The following is a 14,996-nucleotide window of genomic DNA, read 5'->3' on the forward strand; positions in this document are numbered from 1 at the left end:
ACAAATATTTTAATACGTTTTAATTTTTATGGATTAAAATAATATTAAGTGTCTTATGATAGGAATATTTTTTTGGTGATTTATACATTCATGCAGTGTGTTGTATAACTTTATGTTACTATATTTAGTAGTATACATACTGGTATATAATTATTATTTTTTTTTAATTTTTATTTAAAGATGTGAGATATTATATTTTTATATATCTTTTTTTTTTTGAATAATTTATATTTCTTTTTTAACCTATAATAAAAGTATAATATTTACATATATAATAATAATAATAATAATGTCTATCAACTTAATAGCAAAAGCCAAGAATTCTGTGGCAATATCGATAATCTGGATTGATTGTTGACCCCCTTCAAGGCACCCCTTTTGCTGAAGTGGGGTTCACAGAATACGCTGTCTGGCCATTACTTGGCCATATCTCTGAACTCTGCTGGATTTAAGAAGTGGTTCACCATCAAATTTAGACAACTTTCTCAAAATTAAAGCATGTAGCCCTCATGATGTTAAAGTTTTGTTTTTGTAAAGGTTGTGCATGCAATGACCATTATGGCTGTGATTAATAGATTGTTTTCTCAATGACAACCTGGATTCAAATGCATACCAGGTATGGAATTCAGGAGGGGGAAGAAATTTATCAAAATATGGGATATCATTATGTTTATGACATAATTTAAGATTGTGTTGAAGTAAAGATTAAGCACAACAGAGCGATTATTACCAGCCAATATATGAAACAAAGTGTTTTTGCAATTATTAGACATGCTAACAATATTGGCATCACTATTCATTAATAAAATTTGTGCATCACAGAGACTTCTTCACTTTACAAGATGAAGATTTCGGTTTAAACTTCAAATCCATCAGGGAGACAATTGAAGTGTTAGGATTTATTCTTTCCTTGGGAAGATAGAAATGAAAAAATACAAAAGAGGGGAAAAGAGCAGCCCAAACACATCCACCAATTTGTCTAGGCAATGCTACAGGACGTGTGCTGATACCAACAAAAAACAGTTTAATGAAATTCTTACATACGCAAAGGAAAAAAAGAATGTTTCAAGTAGCTTCTATATGTATACATATATATATTAAAAATTTACAAACGGTGGAATAATGGTAATGTTGGCTGAGATCCATCAATGTTCTCATAAACATTGAAGCATTTATAATATTGAGGAAGTAATCAAGTATAGAGTCTCAGGCGGGTTGTTATGGGCTCCCGGCAGATAGGGCATAATGAGAGGCTCCCACCGCAATCCTTGCAAGTCTAGAACAAGAAAACATAAGGATAAATATGAGAGCCACATACAGGAAGGAAACTCAAACCTATATATAAGCCTAAAATTGTGTGGTTTTTTACAGGATTTTGCATGCATAAAACTATCTTCCATGTGCAAAGTCATCGTATATATTAGCTTCTTCTCCATTATCTCTTCTAAATTTCTTTTTTTTTTTTTTTTTAATGTGATAACCAAATGCTAAAAAACCACAGTAAACACTATTTTCAGATTAACTTTCATGTGGTACCCAGATAATTTCCAACAATTTTTACAACAGGATCAATATGTCTGTTTCCTCAAAACAAAATTTAAGTGGTCTTTCAAGGGGCACTCTAGGTTGAACCATGAAAAAATGATAATGGAACATTCATAACATTTCTTGAATTGGCATTTCTAATGTTTCATTAAATTTGTAACCGCTCAACTGCACATCATTTACTTATCAGACATATCTGCAATTTGTTTGAATACTAGAGGTTGTTCTACAAAGCAATCTATCTCATGGGGGAAAACAAAACCCGATGTTATGAAGACAAAAGTAAATCGCAACTATAGCTGATAATATTTTGATTAATCACATTAAAGATTCATTTTTTCGGGTTTTTTTTTCAGCACATACGTCCACTAGACTATATTATAATAGTAACATCACATAGGAAAACCAGATTTGCTTCAACTTACTGTATGACCGCATCCAAAAGCCATGTCCTTAGGATTCACCAGGCAAATTGGGCAGACCTTGAATAAGAAAACATGTCTTAGACCATTCTGATTTGAACATAAATGTGAAGGAGAGAATTAGGGGGAATGGAAATTACTAGTTCCACTGGAGGTGTTGGCTCAGCTGTCATATCGTTTGTCACATGTGGGACTGATTTCACTGCATTATCACGATCGATCACCTCTTCCGGAGGTGGACGTGGTCTTGTACGTAGACGACTATCTATGGATTCCCTACTGCAAAGTGGAAGTGTTTGACGTTTTCAGAATTCCCAAAACTGAAATTACATATTTACTGAAAATTGCAACTCCTAGCCTTACATGACAAAATTTTGTGTTGCCCTGTACTGAAATGGTATTTCCATGAGGGCAGCAAGTGCAAAGGCTGTTTCCTTCTTTGATGCTTCGGTTTCGTCAGACATGATTTTTGTGAAGTTGACAAACTGCAGGAGGGAGTTAACAAGTGGAAAAAAATAAAAAAAAAGGTATCATATTATCATCCATTCATCAAAAGTGATAATCAAAATTTCAACTATCCAAAATGGAGTACTCTGCATAGAAAGATCTTTCATGGTGTTAGGTTCATACTAGGTGGTATTATGACAGATGAGTTTTTAAACTAGTACAAACCGACATGTCGACGAACTGAATTATCTTCCAAAAGCACAATTGAGTCAGTCATCCTCTGAACCCCAAAGGAGACCATCTCAAACCAAATCCTTCATTGGTCATGACCGTACGTAAGTCGTGATTCCTAGATCAAAGCAAGGTAAATAACCCAAATGCAAGGACCTTAAGTAGTGAAGACATGGATGGAGAAAAAAACTTCCATAGATAATAACTATCAACTTGATAGCAAAAGCCAAGCTCCTTCAAAAAGAATTTTGTGGCTCAGGTAGTAGCCAAAGTCATTCAAAAAGCATTCACCGCCTACATTACAATATCTCGATACTTACACAAGTGTCTTACTTGAATATTTTAGACCTGACTTAGATAAAGGAAAGAGAATGCAGCATTACAGAATGCAAACATTGAGAAATGATTTCTCCATGAATTCCTTACCATGGAAGATAGTTTTCTTAGGTGAAGCACTTGACAGTTTTACCCAAGAAATCTTGGAAGGAGCACCAGCAGGCAAATTACTCTTCCAAGGGAAAATACCATCTGTGAGGCTGCTCAAAACGACTAACAAAAAGAGCTTACCTTAAACTCCTTACTCTAACAGAGTATCCAACAAATGACATCCTTGTGAGCAACCACTGAATATTCACACTGAATTGTGAACTGCACTGAGGAAGGACTCCAACATACAGCAATACCATCCGATGGGTCCATAAAAGGATTTAGAAACAATTTCATCAACCAGTGACCAATTTTACAGTTAACTTTAAGTACGCATCTCGTCTTTGACAAATTTATCCTTTTTGGTATGCAATTTTTCAACCATTTTATGATCAAAGCTTATACAAGATGAAGATAAGCTTCAACTATATTTTTATGGTGCTAAGACGGCAGACACAGAACACAGAAATGAAGAAGGCATGCAGTTAGCACACCAATCACAAGAGAAAGAGATAACTCATTATTTTGCACAGAAGCTCATGCTTTATTAGTTGAAAAATAATCACCATATATCTAAGTATCTACCAGCCACCACATTTCAACCTTTTGGTGGGAACTGACCTAGATATGGAAGTACAAAACTTCATATAGACCATGAGTACAGAAGCAAAAAGAAAAAGAGAAAAATCAATATGTAGTCAGACATTTACCAAGTACCTGGAAATTGTCAAATGATCGGTGAGGAATGTTATCATCAAATTGCTTCATTGAGTCCCACGGTCCATCCCCCACTCCAACCAAAATGATTGAGAGAGGATAATGGCTGTTTTTGAGAATGCTACCGTAAACAAAACACAAACAACTCAATGTAACAAATCACGAATACAAATGGAGTCGCCTTACCTAGCATCAACTATGGAGTCTACAGTGAATTGTTCTTGTGGACTGAACCTTCCTGGTGGGGTATCAGGACTTCTGGTAACCTATATAGAATACCACATTGAAAAGATTAAGAGAAGAAAAAATGAAACCCAAATATGAATTAATAAAGCATTGGATAAAACATGTTCCATGAACCTGTCCATCTGCAATAATGACAAGAACATGATATTGCCCATTGCTTTTCTCCACAATGTCAATTGCAGCATTAATTATTGGGGCAAATGAGGTTGGACCTACAAACGAGGGTAGGAAAAATTATCATAATCAAATATGTGCATCTGCACCCCTCTCTTCCTCCAACACTCTCTTTTCGATTGGGTCTGAACCATACCAATTTCATTTAAACCCAAAATGTGATTCACAAATATATGTCTCAAATGCCAAGTGACCACCAAAAAGAGGTCAGCTACATATAGCTTCCATCATAAAGATTATATCAAAGGCTTCAGATATAAATAGCAATGCAGAAAAGTTAAATACAAGTTTTCATGACAAGCTTATCAAACACTGAATTGAAAAATGATGACATTGCCAAATAAATATAACATGCATAGTGGAGAAAGATATGATACACAAAGCGACAAAAGAGATAGCCAAAGATTGGGGAGATAAAGAGGTATTTGTAGCTAACTCCAATTAATCATGCAAAGGATCAATGAAGATAACTCTTATAAATTGAGAATAAGGCTTAATAGAGCATTGAGTTGTTAGTAACCCTGATGCGGGAAGCAATAAATTAGTGGATCCTTTAATTATGATTTGGCAAGATTTTAAAATTTTTTGATTTTATTTAGGTTTCAATTACGGGTAATTTGGTCTCTTTTTTACTTTTATGTTTTATGTTTATTTTAATTACGGTCATGTATTAAATGAGCATTGCCCTAGGGTTAGGGCTAGGGTTTAAGTCTTAGTCTATTTAAGCATCTTTTTCTGATGTAATCCACAGTTGATTATGAATGAAAATTTGTGAGACATGGATTTGTCTTCCCTTCCCCTAATTTCTTCTGTTTCTTCCCCCTTTTCTAAAGCTTTTCTCCAGGTTTCTTCCCCTCTTTTGGCTTTATTCTCTTCTTTTTCTAAGCTTTATTCTTAAATTGCTTTTGTCCCGCATCAAACCCAGGATTCAAAATGTTGGACTCAAGATTACAAGCTAAAAAACAAAGACAGGACAAACAAACACATGCACGCACAGAGACAGAAAAAAGAAATAAATAAATAAAAACAGTGATGAGTAACAACATATCACTCACGAAAGACTATTACGAAAATGAAGGAGAAAATACACTCACTCCCTTCGAACTGACAACTCATTTGCAGTTAGCCCCAACATACCATTTATGACACTTGACCCTCTTCAGCTATCATTTTCTTGTAGTTTACATTTGACATTACACACGTGACCCATTCTTGCAAATTTTTTTATTTAACATGCCACAATTTTAGGTGTTAAGAATTTCACATTTGAACTCCAAATTATTTAAAAAACAAAAAACAAAAAACAAAACAAAAGAAACCAACAACAACTTTAAAAATAAACTAAAAGAGAGAGATGGTCGAGGGGGTGATCGAACAATGACTCTGCGACCCCCTCGAAAAATGACTTTGGGGGTGGCCCAACCACCCTCGCAGCCACAGGCAAGTTCAGCCACCTGCTCAACCCTTGCTTTTTTACGGTTGCTAGGTAAATTGGACATTTCAAATAAATATTTACATGCATGTAAATAAGCAGTAAGGGAAAACTCATAAACGAACCTGACAGATTTAAGCACGGAACAATCATTCTATAACGTGCAAGAGCTTCCTCAAAACCATTACAATATCGGTGATCGGGATAAAAACTGAACACATATTTATCATGTGTTGTTGCTGTTAAAAAAAAGAAAACTGACATTATTAGATAACTCGCCATGGCAAAATTCCATTGCATCTTCTACCAAATGTAGAGAATAATAGATACTAACCATCGCCAAACCCAAAACACGGTATCAAATTATCTTCATCGAAAGGAGACAAAGTGCGACCAATAATAGATATTGCTTGCTCATATGGATTAGGTGTGCTACCAATTGCATGAAGGCTTTTCCTCTTGAATGAAAACTTGCCTACAATCATTGAATGTGATTTTCATTTACTTAGAAAACCCGCATTATTGATAACTATTTTATCTTTTCAATAAAATAACAAGAAAAAAAGAATCACCTGTCCACTCATTGCTCTTTGTGAAGTCAATACCAAGTATCAAATTTGATGATTCAAGGCCAGCTTCCCTTAATGCAGAAATAACCTGAAAATTTGGGTGCCACTCCTAGTTACTATGCTAGTTCCATTAGGAGGAAAAAAAAAAACATGTATAATTAATACCACATATATAGAAAACCCACTCCCCAGGACTATCCATTTGAAAAAACACAAGCAAGTGTTAGTTAAAAAGATAATTCCCAAAACTCTCGACTTTTCCTTCTATTTTGTTATATATCTTTTCTGAAGTTGAATGACTGCCACTCAAGATATGTATCATTATTTTTCTTCGAAGATACTCAAATTGCTAACATTAAATTACTAAATATAATTCAACTAGAGAGAGTCTCACAATGTTACGTACAGTATAATAATCTATAGTTTCATGACAGTTTCTGTAGCACCTGATAGACCCGATAAAAAAATGTTGCTACCACGTGAATAATTGAAGCACGTTTACTTTCAAATTGCCACACTTCTAAAACTATCGCAACTCTTAAGGTATCACATCTCTCTCCAAAACTGCTACCACGTTTTAAGAGAAGAAAACTGCCACACCTTTCACGTTTCTCTCTAATTACCCAATAAAATTTCAAAACAAACCTTCACTCCCTTGCATATTCATCCTTTTAACCATCTTGCATTCTTTCATTCTCTTAGTGTTAGAATGAACAGAAACTAAGATAGCTTTGAAAGAGAGATAAGTCAGTATTAGAGGGTACTTTCCTTGAGAATGCAAATAGGAGGTCCTATTAAATGTCACTAGAGTGACCCCTCATCTCCTGCACACATCATTCATGACTAGGTGAGATTTTTCTTTCATTGCTCTTCCAAGCTAAGATGGGCCCAAAAGAAGTCCTCGAAAAATATTCTCAAATGGATTTACCTTAACTAAAGTTATTTAATCACCAAAAATTTCTTATTATTCAAATGTGAAAATTGCAAGAACACTCTTAGCCTTTATCATTGTTAGTAAATTTTCTCTGAATCTTACAATCTTTACCATTTACTTAAACAACAAAAAATTTCCAATAATTAATAGCTGGAGGGAAGCCAAATCCTTCTCACATACCTATAAATTTATAATGCTCATTTTAGAGTTCTTTCTTATAGAATAATGTCTAAGAGCATTCTCAATGAACTCTTTATTTTTTAGCTAAAATTTGACTAAAAGACTCACTTTTTCTAGTTTAACTAGCAGCTACGCAAAAGTACCAAATAATAAACTACTTAAATTTTACTCTATTATATTTAAATATAATTTTTATTCTATCTTTATTCATTTTTTATTCTCAAAAGCACCCCACAAAGTTACAAACCCATAAAGGTGAGGGAGAGAGAAAGTGTGAGGGAAATATAAAAACATAAAAAATAGAGTAGAGAAAGGATTTTGTTCTCCAAATATGGGGAGAGGTTTGACAAGCCCTAAAATGGAGAGGGGAATAGAGAGCTTGATGGAATTTGCTTTTTGTAGAATTTAACCAAATTTTAGTTAAAAGTGAATTTTAGAGAGCTCATTAAAGATGCTCTAACGTGGGCCATTGTCGTGTGTCTTAGTCAATCCTCACTCTTAACCAAAACCACAGATACCAAGTGAAGGTTCTTGAAACATATAAAATCAATTAACCAAACCAGATCCAAATCCCACCTTACACCTGTCATATTTTCTCAAGACATCTTTACTATCTTGAGCTCCACACTCTGACGCTTCGCTTTCCCATGTGATCACACGTCTTCCTTTCTAAAACACTTTCAACAACTACACTATCACACCTCTTCTACTTCCAGACAACCCTAAATCTTCAACATTTACTTCTTCAAATTTTTCACCTTCATGACCAGTAATTTCACCCCTTAAAACTCTATAAAGAACAACAGCCCAATAATACTAAATGAATCAGCTCCCCCATCAATGAAGTCCATTGTTCCAAGTTTTGCAAGCCATCAATCATATAGTAGTTAGATATCTTTGTTGAACATTCTACCATATAAAGCTTGCTAATTGACTTCAAGACATCCTATCCTTGAAGGATCATCCTAAAGCTCAAACCAATCCTTCTAATACCAATAATTTGCATTCAAAAGTTCCCAGCCAACAAAACCTAATTAAATTGGAAAACACCATCCTCATGGCAAATCATTCCTTTTCATTGGATAACATTGATAACCCTTCCAGCTTGATTCGAAATGACTTTCACATTGACCATTCCACCTATTTAGCCATTAATATAGGCAACTAATAGAACTCAGGAAAGTATGCAGGATGCAGGAGGATTAGCTTATTTAAACCAATTGTTCCTTATATTGACCCTTTTTTTTTTTGGTAAATAAGTTCATTAAAAGAGCGCAAGGGGCGAAACCCAAGTACACATGGAGGATAAAAGAGAAAGCACCCAACAAAGTCAAGAATGAGAAACGAGAGTATAAAAGTCTATAAAGTTAGAGATATTGAGAAAGACATTTGCAGAGATCCATTCAAACAAGGATTTAAGGAAACAAAGTTATAGATCCTCTCTAACTGGAAGCATACATTCTTTTTGAATGATAAATCACATTCTTTTTGAATGATAAATCACATTCTTCGTTTTATGTTATATTCTTACTAAAATGACCTGCATATTGGTCATTCTATATCCCAGCTCTAAAGTTTACTTCCCCAAATGAAATCACTTCCTACCACAAAATGCTCAAACAAGAATAATGCTGCACATACTTCCACTTTCTCACACCCATTTCCACTCTCTTAGGTGGTTTTTAAAATTACCATTGAATTTGGAATGGATGTTTATTAAATTTTAATCCAATGGTTGTTTTAAAAGCCACCTAAAGGGGTGTGCAAATGGGTGAGGGGAAGTGGGAGCGTGTGTAACATTACTCCTCAAACAACCTATCCTCTAAAAAGAATGTTGCGCAACACAATCCTAATTGGTGAAGGAGCGATATTCAATAAACCAACACTATGTCAATTTGATGAGAATATAAGACTGAAAATTGCTCTCCCTCAGCAATGTCATACCTTTTCTGATCAATTTCCTCTATTATTATTGGTTAAAAAAAACGATAAAAAAGAGTAACTCCAACTGCATCAGCAATATGATTTGTAAATGCTAGTAGTTTAGACATATGGACTACATCCCCTCAGACCAGCTGAGTTGCTTTGTACAATTCAAGAGATTATCCCAATATGGTGAACTCGACCTGGGTAACAAACGGGCTAGGTCTAGTAGAACTAACGAGTTTAAGGCTTAGGTTGGTCAGGTTCAAAACATCAAGAAACAGGGAACAAACTGGGTTTGGTTAAACCATTCCAACCTGAAACAAGTTGCATTCTGTTAATCACAAGAGCCAATTAAAAGGACTTCATCTAATTTGCTAATGCGGACTCATTTGATGCTTTTATGGAAATGCTAAAGCTTAGTTTGGCAATAGCCTCTTGACACACACCTACATGTGTCTTAAAGATTTTTTGGGAGAAGGGAGAGAAAATATGGCTGGATAAATAAGAGAAAAAGTGAAGAAATTGAGAGCAGAGAGAGAGAAAACAAAGAGAGGAGAGAAAAAATGGAGAAGTGGGGTAGGATCAGCTAAGAAAGAGGTTATGCTCATGCTGTTTTATACCCAAATTACATATTTGTTTCTTCTTTTTTAGGTGCTTGATTTTGTTAACAAAGAAGACTTTTCAAGATATTCTAGTGAAATACTTATGCTGTAAAACCCTCAGAGCTTTTTTATTATTATTATTTATTAGCAATAGAGAGAGACAAGAAGGAAATAAGGACCAATACATTCCAAAATATTTTCTCATCTAAATGGATGCTCAATATTGATGATCCTAATGAGTTGAACATCTACGTTTCAGATGATTGAGCAGCTTTCAGAATGATCCTTGTCAACTTATTCGAAATAGATGATGCAATCTTATGATGCCCCATGCCATTCAATTACTAAAGAAACACCTTATATGTTTATTTATAATTAAAAAAGAAAAGCATTCTTCCAATAATGAACTTACATCAACCAACCATTAACATTTAATGTCTCCACAAATCCTATCAACAAGTCAAAGGAACAGTGAAAACCTGATCCAAGGAGGTAAAATGATCAGCTATGCATGTACTTTGCTGCTTATGTCGATGGTGAGTATCTGTTGAACTTCCTGCATAAGAAGGTGGATGAATCCGCATATCATCATGGGAATCATCAGCTATGGATGTAGTTTGATGCATGTGCTGATAGTAAGTATCTGCTGAACTTCCTGCATAAGAAGGCGGATGACTCCGCAAATCATCATGGGAATCATCTGAACTTCCTGCATAAGAAGGAGGATGACCCCGCAAATCATCATGGGAATCATCATATGTCGATTCCCCATTTCCCATAACTGGATAACACCTACACATGCCAAGAAAAAATATACTTCAATACAGCGCATGAATCAGACGGCTTACTTCTGAATAACATATCTGCTTTTTAAACGTCTAGAGTTAAATACATCAGGAAATAAATTAAAAATACTTTAGAACAAAGAACATAACAAAACAAAGTGCAGCAGGTAACACATTTCAATAAGTTATGCAATGTCTGCAGTAAAACCTTTCCTCGTGAGCTATATATAATTATAAGTATGGCCTCAAAGATAACAGCGCCGCACGCTTTTCTAAACTCTACTACTCCTGATCCATATTTAGATTCCTAGCTGATATTGGGAGCTCCTCAAAATTATGCATAAAAGTAACCTCGATGGCAGTAGGAGTTAGTAAAATGGCCACAACAAAATTAATTGCTAATCTCATCTGGACTCCCTAATTCCTATTGCAATAAGGTGAGACTTACCTAGACGCCATACATAAATCGATATTGTGGCCCAAATCAGGATCACATGAACCAAACCAAAAAGAACCGAACCTGCACTACTCAGGTTATATAAACTTGGCACAATTTAGAACCCGAGAGAGACATGGATAATTTATACTCAGAAAAATGAACCTTTAAGATCTTGGGTGCATTTGAGATTGCGATTTTGCAAGAATAATCTGCGTTTTTCAAATATATCACAAAACGTAAGGCGTTTGGCATTGCGATTTAAAAACCAATTAATTTAAAATAGAAAAAAAAAATCTGTGATTTTTATAAGTAGGCTAGGGGGTGTTTATTTGAAAAAGTGCGAATTTAAACCAAAATCACGATTTCGCATAACAAATATTTGATAAAAAAATACTTTTTAACATGTTTTACCAAACGCTTTTGTCATTTTAAAAAGTAGCAATTTCAAAAACACAATTTTTAAAATCGCATTTATTGAAACCGCAATCCCAAACCCTTAATCAGCCTGCATAACATCTAACTTGGTTCATATTCATTACTTCAACAAAATTAGATTCTTAAATCAGAATACTTCTACTATCATACAAGCGCATACCCTAGAAAAAAAAAATAAAGGTCAACACTCAGAGGTTCTATCTTTTTGACCGAGTTTTTCCTGAATAATACGGAGCATCATGGTGATAGAATTTGCCCAGCATGCACATATTCCATTAAATTCTTGCTTTATACCATTATCGATGTCCGATTTTCTCTACACATTTAACTCACAACTGAAATCACCAAACTGAAACATGATATCAAAAGTTTGTCGATTTCCCAGAAAATGAATATATACACTAACCGATAACATCAATATCAAGATGTCCACAATATCTAGAGGGCACAAATGCTAGAAACAGTTCAAATTTATCGAGTTCTCATTGCAACCCAATGTAATCAGACTACGAATGCTAAGAAAGAAAAAACTGGAATTCCAGAGCAAAAAAATGTTAAAGAAAATCAGAGAGAGCGCCTTACCCGTAAGAATTTAGAGAGAAAGAGCAAGAACAAAAGAGATTCAAAGCGATTCTACAACTTTGTAGACATACATAGCTTTACTTCTTCTTTTCCAAAGGTGACTTTTGAGTGAGTTGACGTTTTTTGGTCTTTGAAGAAGAAACGCCCGCTTGCTTTGCTTCCTAATCAGAGTTGTCTTTTTATTTGAATGATTGGGTTGGCTTTCCAACAGTCATCTGGCGTGCAAACGTTGAATTCAAAGTGGACAGCTAAAACATTTAATAAAAAATAAAAAATAAAGAAGAAAAAAAAACATGGACAGCTAAAGAATCTGGTACGACCAACCACATGGGCTGCGATCACACGTGCACGCAATAGTAACTTTGCGGATATGCATTCCTTCAATAAAATATTATAGGAGCATGCACTTCTTAAAATCAGCTCGCTCAGCAATCGCAATCTGCCCGATACAAGTGGGACAATCGATTCTTCTATAAGTTGTATTCACGATCTTCTATTTGCTGTTGCGGATACTTGAGTGGACCACGACCAGAATATGCAAGAATATTTTTATTGAGCTTTTTAAATTTGATTTTTTAATAATAATAAAAAAAAAACTCACAAAAAATCATTTAATAAACTTTCTACTCATAATTATTATATGTTATCAGGGTTGTCTGGGCTTAAGCCGCCAAGTGAAAAAATACGAATGAGGGAAGTCCTCCCCCATTCCTTGTCCATGTCCCTCTTCTTCTTCCTACTAAGTGTCTTCTCTATAGTATGTGCCAGTTTCTATTTTGATTGTTTTGTTTTAGATCTAGTTTTTAAATCTAAATCTAAATCTAGTTCTTCATGCTTAAATCTACTTGTCCCAACTAGCTTCCCCGCTTTCCATTGCTTCTGTACTGATCAACTAATGGAGTCTCGCGTGTCAAAGCGTGTTTCTCATGTGCCAAGTTGTGTCTTCCCGAAATGTCTACAATGATGTGCTCATCTGCTGCTGCTTCTGGTTGGATTTTGTTGTTTTTAGTTTTTTGCTTTGATTTATTTTTTGTTCTTTTTGTCCTCATTTATGGGTTGAGGACATGAGTTAACTCTTGCCCTTTGAGTTGAGGATGATTAGATCAGTGTGGGGGGATTACCTCTCACAGTCGAAAAATAAGTTTTGAAAATTTGGATCACTCATGTCTTAGATCTAGTCTGCTCGGAGTAGATCTATTTCATAACTGAAGTTGTATATGGATTAGTGGAAGCTGATGTCACAGATAGGATTTGATTGAAAGAATTTTCTGATTATATTTATCACTTTGTAATTTCATAGCATTTGGCTATGTTTTATTAAAACTTTATGTTCTGTGATGTAAGAGCCTTTATGCTCTTGATCTTTTATCAATGAATTCTAAAACATTCCCGTTCAAAAAACAAGCTCTCTACTCTATTTCAAATTTAACTTTGATCAACAAGGCTCTCCAAATACGAAGTGTCAAAAAGTGAAAGTTATTTAGTTTTTTAAGCTTATATATTCATTTTCCTTTTCATAGCCGAAAAATAAGTTTTGAAAATTTGGGCCACCCATATCTTAGATCTAGTTTGCTCGGAACAGATATGTTTCATAACTGAAGTTGTACATGGATTAGTGGAAGCTGATGTCATAGATATGATTTGATTGTAAGAATTTTCTGATTATATTTATGACTTTGTAATTTCATGACATTTTACTGTGTTTTATTAGAACTTTATGTTCTGTGATGAAAGAGCTTTATATTCTTGATCTTTTATCAATGAAATCTAAAACATTCCAGTTCAAAAAACAAGCTCTCTACTCTATTTCAACTTTAACTTTGATCAACAAGACTCTCCAAATACCAAGTGTCAAAAAGTGAAAGTTATTTAGTTTTTTCCTTCTCTCTCTCATCTACCAAGAACAAAAAAAACGAATTAAAAAATAAGAAAATAATAATATTTAACTAAACTAGAGGAAGATATAATGAGTTTGATATTTAGTTCATTTTAAACGTGGCTCTCCAAATTAAAAATAAATAAATAGTTTTTTTCTTCAAATTTATCTTTTTATTTAAATAGCTCAATAGGAATGCTCTAAGAAGGGATGTGCTGATTGTAGAACATTTAGATGTAGACTGCTTTTGGTTTTGAGATATTGCCAACATACTAGAATTGTATTTGGGGTACAAGTACAAGGAGCTTCCTAATTTGCACTACAAGTATGACAATGTGTGCAGTGAAAACATACATGGACTTTCTAAAGACCAACACATCATCAACATGCTCAAAGAATTGGCTAATGGTAAGAGAAACAAATTGTGCATATTTATAGACCATGAAATAGTTGAATAAGTTGTGATTGAAGTGTTGTCTCCAGAATTGCTTCTTTCTCAGTCACCTAATGAGGTTGTGGAAATTAATGATTACGATGTAAGAAATACTAAACTGGCTTTTGGGGATGAAGAGCAAGTTCACAATGAAATGTTGCCTCAACAACAGCCTGCACAAGGACAGCAACCTCCACAAGAGCGTGTAGAAATCTGTATCTATAATCTAAGATCTTTTGGAAGTCTCCTATTAGGGTGGAAATCCTATAGAGGACAAAGTAACAGAAGTCACAGAGAATTGTAGAATGTAATGTACGTATTAATTTGACTTCTACTCTATTTATAAAGTCTTAATATAACTCTTGGTGAATAATTATATATTATCACTTATCATAACCTCCATGGAAGTTATTTACCTTCTATAGGAATAAAGTATATATGGAGATGACCACACTAGTTATAGTGCGATCATCTTTAAATCATCATCTCCCACAACATTATAACACCTAGTAAGTAACTTAGTTGAACATTACCACTTTGGTACCATTGATTTTTTTCATATGTCAACTCTCATATATAGAGACTACAGATTGGC

General features: G+C 34.3%; 1 protein-coding gene across 1 annotated transcript; it reads right to left on the reverse strand.

Annotated features, from left to right (window-relative positions):
- Positions 1–879: 879 nt before the first annotated feature.
- RGLG3 (Copine (Calcium-dependent phospholipid-binding protein) family) lies at positions 880–12,324 on the reverse strand. Its single transcript, XM_059576241.2, has 12 exons — positions 12,093–12,324; positions 10,331–10,643; positions 6,213–6,297; positions 5,975–6,115; positions 5,766–5,879; positions 4,149–4,246; positions 3,975–4,054; positions 3,789–3,894; positions 2,331–2,452; positions 2,108–2,246; positions 1,971–2,027; positions 880–1,276 (listed from the first exon to the last, which is right to left on the reverse strand). The coding sequence occupies exons 2-12, from the start codon at positions 10,628–10,630 to the stop codon at positions 1,193–1,195; spliced, it is 1,326 nt and encodes a 441-aa protein (XP_059432224.2). The 5' UTR covers positions 10,631–10,643; positions 12,093–12,324; the 3' UTR covers positions 880–1,192.
- Between the last annotated feature and the right edge of the window lie 2,672 nt (positions 12,325–14,996).

This window comes from Corylus avellana, chromosome 11, assembly GCF_965113065.1.
Source record: "Corylus avellana chromosome 11, dhCorAvel1.hap1.2, whole genome shotgun sequence".
Lineage (NCBI taxonomy): Eukaryota > Viridiplantae > Streptophyta > Magnoliopsida > Fagales > Betulaceae > Corylus > Corylus avellana.